This window comes from Microtus oregoni, unplaced genomic scaffold (genome assembly GCF_018167655.1).
Source record: "Microtus oregoni isolate MIOR12 unplaced genomic scaffold, Mior012 000007F_ref0000211, whole genome shotgun sequence".
Classification (NCBI taxonomy): domain Eukaryota; kingdom Metazoa; phylum Chordata; class Mammalia; order Rodentia; family Cricetidae; genus Microtus; species Microtus oregoni.
This window is the reverse complement of record NW_024543066.1, coordinates 34,918,208-34,926,113: the sequence shown is the minus strand read 5'-3', so window position 1 is coordinate 34,926,113 and position 7,906 is coordinate 34,918,208. Positions and strand designations below refer to the sequence as shown.

Here is a 7,906-nt window from a genome sequence, read left to right as displayed (position 1 = left end):
GTGGCACCGCTCCTAAATTCCAAGCATTCAAATCTATGAGTCTGTGGGGCCAGCCCTATTTAAAGCACCAGGGGAGTCAGACAGGAACACGGAATGTAACCAAGGCTCAGGATAGTTTTCTTAAGTCATTATTCATGATGTCACCACTGAATAATGGGACACTCCAACTCTAGGGTCCTTCAAGTGGATACCAACAGTTAGCAGTTATGATTGTGACGCTACCTCAGCTGGGACAGACAAAGGCTAACTAGCTAGTCATCTGTCCGTCCATCTTCTCACCCACCAACGTACTCATCCCCCCACCTGCGCCCCTCCCTCCATGCATCCATCCAGATTAGTTACATCTGTGTCTCTATGACCAGACACTGCCTCCAGGAGGAGGGATTTGTCTTGGCTCATAGTCTCAGAAGGGCCATGCACTTAGAAGATGACAGCAGAAAGAGTGTGTGGTGAGGATCTGATCATTTTTCATGGACACAGAGCTGGGAAATGGGGAAAGTGGGAACTAAACATGACCACATGTTCCTATGGGGTGTCCTTCTCCAGGGAGGCCCCATATCCTGAGGTCCCCATGACCTCCCTAAATAGCTCTGCCAGCTGGCAACTAGAGACTAAAAGGAGCATTTCACATCTAATCCATAATACTATCTATTTCTGTATCTACAAACTATCTTGCCTCCAAGCCAATTCAGGCAGTCTTTCCTTTTTATCTTTTTTATTATTGTTTACTCAATTTGGCTTGTAGGGGCAGCAAGAGGGTGGGCGTCAGAGGACTACCTGAGGTAATCAGTTCTCTCCTTCCACCAGGTGTGTGCCACGGATCAAGCATAGGCTCTCCATTTCGGTAGTAAGGGTCTATACTTACTGAGCCATCTGGCCAGCCCTCTAAACTGACTTTTCTGTGTTTCTCTCGAGACAGGGTTTCTCTGTGTAACAGCTCTGTAACTCACTTTGTAAATCAGATTGTCCTCGAACTCACAGAGATCTGCAAACCGCCTCCTGAGTGCTGAGATTAATGACATGCTCGCCACCTTCTCCCAGCTATCAGTCTTTAAGACAGTAATAACACACTCACAGAGAGGCTTTTGCTCCATGAATCCCTCACAGGAAACACTCCCAGTGATCCAGGCAGAAGCTCCACTCCTTCTTACAACCTAGCCTTGGAATTCCACAGCAACACTTGCCCTCACACTGCTGGAAGAGTCCCACACCCACCCAGATTCAAAGACAGAGACACCCATCCGTCGGGAGGAACAGCCCTGGAAGAAGAATATGGAAGAATATGGACAAATCGCAGCTGCCATCTTTGAAGTTACAAGTCACACAGGCTGAGCTCTGCAGAAGAAAAGCTGAAACTGGGAGTCATTTGTGAAGGGACGGGAGAGAGAGAGAAGGTGTGACCTGAAGAGACATCTCCCTGGCACAGGTCACCACTGGGAGCCCACTGAGGGACTCTGGCCAGCTCAAGCATAGAAGCACTGCTCTTGTAGTCCTTGCCCTTCTCCCCCATCCTCTGCCTTCTAAAAACTGTTAGATTACATTCCCAAAAGGGGCCACCAAGGTCTATTGCCTCATAAGGCCAATTTCTCCTCCTGAGGCTGACTCCCAAGGTCTAGCCATCAAAAGTCCCCTTTGGCTCACCTAATTGACATGCCCTTTTAAAGTTAAACACCTCATCCGAACAGAGGGATTCCCGTTTTACCTTGGTAAAATTTATTTATCTATAGGCCTCTTTTGTCCCTCATGTATCCAGAGGTAGTCTATTGTCCCCCCAATATAAAACCACTGCCCCTCTCCATTTTTCCTTCCCCTTTTCCGTTGTCACTTATCTCCTTAACACAGCATCCTTGCCCATTCTAACGCCGCCCCCCGTTCTCCTACTCTTAATTAAACCTGCAAAGACATTTGCTGTTGTTTTCCTGCCAGAGTCAGAAATCAGCCCCCCCCCCCTTTTTACATCCCTGCTTAAAAAAGAATCTCTCGGTGAAGCAGGTGTTTGTGTGTAGTTTGTACCCAATTGGGGATCTGGGAGGGGACCCCTGTTGTGCATGGGTCCCCTTTGACCACAGCATCTGGATCTCCAGAAGCAAAATATTGGTTCCTTTGGCTCAAATCAGCCACCTTCTACCTAGGGTGCTTCAGGTATCTCACAGAGAGTTAAGTCCAATTCCTTGAGTGCGTCTGTTATGCTTTCAAGGTTTTCTGTGCAGGCCTTCACCAACACTACGTGAAAAAGACACTGGGAAGACTGAGTGTGACCCAAGAGCCTCTACTCCAGTAGGAAACAGGCCATATTCATGAGGTCTCAACCAATGGGCAAAGACAAGTCCATTATGAGCAAGAGAGGTCAGTCATTAGGCTGTGAGATATTGAAGACAGGAGCTGAACTCACATGACCAATGTGATCAATTCATAGAGATGAAGGAGCTTTATGAGTTAGATCTTCACCACTGTGACAATATAAAGGGAAAAAATTCTTGTTCTGATTCAGAGTTTCAGAGGTCTGGTGTTGAGTATTTTCATATAACATCATGACAGCAGCATCCCTTATCAGAGGACATTCTTCAGGCAGACAGCATGCAGAGAAGAGAATTCCCAGCTTCTTGTCCTGGAGTCCATCTAGTTCTCAGCCAACAAAATAGTGCCATCCATATTCAGGGTGGCTCTTCCTTGACTTCCTTCACAGACATAGCAGTAGTGTCCCTCATTAGGTTCCTAGGTCATTCTAAATCCAGGCAAGATGACAAGGAGTAACTGTCATGGGAACCCAAGAAGAGGACATGTTTATAGGCTCTTGTCTGTGATCCTAGTCCTTGAGTGTTGTGGACGATTGCCACAACCCTGAGGGCTACACTGTGAACTTGAGGCCAGCTAACCTACGGAGGAAGACTCATGAAGAATGACCATTTTAATGTGTCACTGACTAAGAATATAAACGGTCCAGTACTCTCCTTAAGGATATTCCTACATTCTTAGTAAATGACCCTTTCAGATACTCATCTCATTTTCAGGTGTCTTGGATAAAGTGTAAGGGTTTTATAAGAAGAATTTGTTTTTTGAAAAGATTTTTAAGTATCTCTTTCCTCAGTTTTATGAACTACTGGAATATATGTGGATATTTACAGTTATTTCTTCAGATTGTGGGATTCATCAGTGAGTTTTTCCGGTTACACCACAAGAGAATATAATCCCATTGGTTCTTTCAGATTGTGTTGCGTAGTTTTACATTTCAACTTTTAAGTTTTCCATGGATTCTTATATCTTGTTATATAAGCCTGCATCGTTAGTAGGGAGCTCGGAAACATCGGAGCTACAGAGGGACAATGTTGCTAGGACAGATCCTCCATCCAGGAACAAGGACTCTAGCAATGATGGCCACGCAGTGGGAGCAATTTCATTCCTGTCAGTCAAAGCATGTCTCCTTGGAATTTGGTTTCTGAGGGAAAGGGAGGTCCTATACAGACAGGAAGCAGGTTTATTTAGTATGAAACCTGTGCTACAACTTAGAGGACAAAACCTGGAATTCAGGCTGCTTGAAGGGGTCATTCTTTCTCTGGTGAAATTGGATGGAATAGACTGTGTGATAGCATTGAGTCTGCTTTGACTTTGGCCAACATGGGTAGGGAGGGGATGGGGACCAATCAGCTCTGATAAGACCATGTTTATTGGCTACCATTCTGTTGTGATAAAAGTTTATAAACATGGCATCCTAAGAAATAGTGAACATATCTGTCTGTCTTAGTCTGGAGGGATTAGAGTCCATGGGGGTGGTCAGAGGCATGGAAGCTACTTAGAATTTTGAAGGCAAATGCAAGAGATTGAGATGTCACAAACTCAAACTCAAGCAAGAAATAGGAGAAGACATGAAGACTAGAGTCTAGGTAATTCTAACTCAGGCAACATGACAAGGACTAACTCATAAAATCTCAAGTTGAGGACATGTAGAGTCAGGTCTACAGGCTCTTGCCTGTGATTCTCTTCTATTGGAGCTGTCTCTCTTTGTTTTGGAGGGATAAAAGCCTTTTGGTGTGGGTCAGAGTCATGGACTCTAGCTGGATTCCTAAAAGCAAATACAGGAGATTGAGATGTGACCAACTGAAACTCAAGCAAGAAGTAGGAGAGAACATAAAGTCTATGCTGATTCATCAAAGGACAGTCCCATTAATGGAGTTTTGTCACTAAAGCTCCACCATATAAAAGTCCCAAACTGGACCATCAATTGACCTTGTGTGTCCATGTGTTCAAATGCCGCATTTTATGAGACATTTCTAATTCAAATTACCACAGTGGGATTGTTGAATGTATGTCAGACGTGCTGAGAACTTGGGTTCTAGTTTGGGAATTTGTGGAACACGTAGATGTGCGGTAGCTGGAGGAACCTAAGACTTAGAACTGTATTCCATGTAGTTCAATGTGAACAGCCACCTAATACCAGCTCTATTGGAAACAAGATGCTCCCCAACCATGGTTCAGCGTATCTTGAAAGCACAGACACACACACACACAAACCCTTCCTCTCTGGAGTTGATTTGGTGCCAGCCATAAGAAAAATACCTAGGGCACTGGTTGTGGTCCAGAACCTGGTCTAACCACTGTCAGTAATGAGAAGCCATGATTGGGCGACTCCTTGTGGTGACATCACAAGAAGGCATTATGAAGTATGCTAACAACTACTGTGTTTCAGGCACCGCCTGCATTGGGCTCCTGTCCTCGTATCTCAGAGTAGCTGTCAGTAGTCTACAGAACAAGTGTACTGATTATTGGCTGTAACAGACTATGAATCTCCAATCTACTGGACTCTGTTACAGTGAGTTCCTTTCCAGTTCATTGGTTTGGTTCCAGCATTAAGTTTTGCTATTTTGTGCTTACATTTATGCTATTAGTTAACATCCTAGGTTTGATTTGTGAATGTCTTATCTATTTCTCCATTATTACCCAACTTCCTATTTGAAATATTCACTTAGCCTTCATTTTTTTCTACTGTGGTTTCAATTTTCTTCAGATAGAACATGTGTTACTGTAAACTACCCATAGCAACTTCATTATAACATCCTATGCATGCCTAGGCAGCATGGTCAAAGTCTCCTACTTTATCGCTTGCTCCACTCCGTCTCTGTGACTAATACTCTTTCTTTGTTAAAGGCTCAGCCCTCCTCTTCCTCAAATCCACAGCAGAAGAAAACATCATATTTCTTTGTGTAGAATTTCTTTTTCTTAGGTGAGAGTTTCTCTACTTGCAGCTACTTCCACAGAGCAGAACAGTTCAGTGGCCACTGGGTCTGAGTATGGGCTCCTCCCCTGAATCTCAACAGATGCTGCTACACTCTTATTCAGTGTCTTTTTTTTTCAGTGTCTTTATATGAATTTTCCTCCAAAATATCCATGGATTTCTTGGGCTTTAAAGGCATCCTTAGGTTGTTTGGGATATCTTAGATCCCAAACAGAATTTGAAGACAGAGAATTCATACCTATAAACTTCCATCCTAAAACTATATCATTTTTCCCCCTAGTCTCGTGTGTTTCTAAGTTTCCAAGGAAACATAGAGAACGTAAGGTGAACATTATGGCCAGTCTCCTGGAAGAGGACATCCTTGAGAAGGATTTTAAAATCCTAACATCTCTAGGTTGTAGTTCATTTGTGGAGGTGATGCTGGCCAAACACCTTCCCACATATACACAGGTGGCTGTCAAGGCACTCCAAAAAGTATATAATACTGGCCTGGAGGGATGGCTCAGCCGTTAAAGGCTAGGCTCACAACCAAAAATGCAAAAAGCATATAATACTGTAGCAGACATCAGATCTGAAGTAACAATCCATAAATCTTTGAAATACTATAACATCATTCAGTTCTTCTATGTCATTAACACTCTGAACACCATGTATGTGGTTATGGAATACTTTGAAGGTAAATACCTGGAGAGGGTTATCAGGGAGGTGCACTCTTTAAAGGAGAAAGAGACTAGGCCAATATTCAGTCAGTTGGTATCTCCTGTGCACTTCCTGCACCAAAGAAGGATTGCACACTGCGACATTAAGTTAGAGAACATCCTGCTGGGTGAAGGTGGCAAAGTAAAGCTTTGCAATTTCGAGTTTGCCACTCAGATTATAGACAACCAGATGCTGCAGGATCTCTGGGGCTCCTTGCCATATTGGGCCCCAGAGATCCTAGCAAGAAAACCATACGATGGTTTGGCAGGGGACATGTGGAGCTTGGGCGTTGTTCTCTATGCCAAGGTAACCGGACATTTCCCCTATGAAGAATTCACCATTGAAGCTATGTACCACCATATCACCAACATCATGTGCCCCATTCCAAATCATCTTACTAAACCCTGTTATATCATCTTGGCAAGATTGCTCACGGTTTATGTCTGGTTCAGGCTTATGTCATCTCTGCTTGTCGAAAGACCATGGCTGGGCCATATTGAGGAACATATAACACCTCCTGACAAGGAAATCCTCCATAAGGTCTTGGAGGTGATGTGTAACACTGGCTATACCTGCAAACAGGTTGTATCATCCCTAAAACATCTACAGTCAAATAACTTAACAGCAACCATGAATATCATAAAATTCAAACTGAGCTCTGGGGATAGCAGTCTGCAAAATATTATCCCTGCAGTTGCTAGTAGCCTCCTTGACACCATGAAGAGGAGACATAGCGAGTCGGCTCTGCTGATCAGATACAGAAGCAATGCAAGGCTACACACATACAGCTGCCCAGAGGTGATGCACTACTCAGCTAACATGGTTCCAGAAAAATATTCAATGACCATCAACACCATCAACCCCGCTGCAGGGGACAATACATTCAGCATGATTTCAGTGGATAGCCTTTCTGATAAAAAAGTCTCAGAAGAAGATTTATTGACCACCAACACCATCAACCCCACTACAGGGGACAATGCATTCAATGTGAATTCAGTGGATACTCTGTCAAAAAAGTTTCAGAAGATTCATTGACCACTAAACCATCAACCCCAGTATAGGTGACAATGCATTCAAAGTGAATGCAGTGGATAGCCTCTATGATAATTTCTCTGCCCCCGAGCCACCTCTAAATGGGAAATGCATAGGGTTTGTGAACACGACCATCACTGAAGAGGAAACAATCCTTAGAGCCAGACATTCCCAAGGAGCAGCCCCAGGTTGTACCCACAGCCTCTGGAACCAGGCCACACTGGGTCTAGAAGCTGATAAAGAAGCAAATTTCCCATGCACTGAGAGCACTGTGCTGCTGCTGCCTGCCCACACCACGTGGGTAAACGGAAGTGGCCTAGGAGAATTCCAGTCCTGGTAAGGAGTGCCTGCTGCAGGAGGAAGCCAGGACAGAAGCTCAGATTGCTGTGGCCCTGTAACCCAGGGCAACAGGCCCCTGCATCCATACTCTAGCTACAGTTTCTGAGCTGCCAGTCCATTTCTCCTTTAGCTTACTGCTGCCCAGGCTCTGCTTGCCAGATCCAGAGCTGGCCAGAAGGCACATCTGCCCAGTGAACCTCTATCTCCCCATCTTTGGTTGTGCTTTTAGGACCAGTACCACAGTGTTTAAAACACCTACCTCTACAACCAGCAATGACTTAGATGCCCACCTCATGCTGATCATCATCTTGGCCACTTCATTTTCTCCAACTTATTTGGGACCGTCTCTCAGACAGAACTGCAAGAATGCTCTTAATTCATCCAGGGCATCTGTGTTCCTGGCAATCTCAATCCAACCCCCTTGCATCATTTTGCCCACGTCACAAAAGTATTCACAAATTTGACGATATTTCACATTGTCCTGCTCTTGTGTGGCAAGGGCACCTTCCATATAGGGTGCAACTATCTAATCATAGATGTCTCCCTACGTGAAAGGAAATCCAGGTGCCCATTCTGTGTTCCCACTGGATCTGATAAGATCCTATT

General features: G+C 44.5%; 1 protein-coding gene across 1 annotated transcript; it reads left to right on the top strand.

Annotated features, from left to right (window-relative positions):
- Positions 1–5,878: 5,878 nt before the first annotated feature.
- Positions 5,879–6,964, top strand: LOC121450716 (sperm motility kinase-like). The gene has a single exon (XM_041655959.1). The coding sequence runs from the start codon at positions 5,879–5,881 to the stop codon at positions 6,962–6,964; it is 1,086 nt and encodes a 361-aa protein (XP_041511893.1).
- The last annotated feature ends 942 nt before the right edge of the window (positions 6,965–7,906 follow it).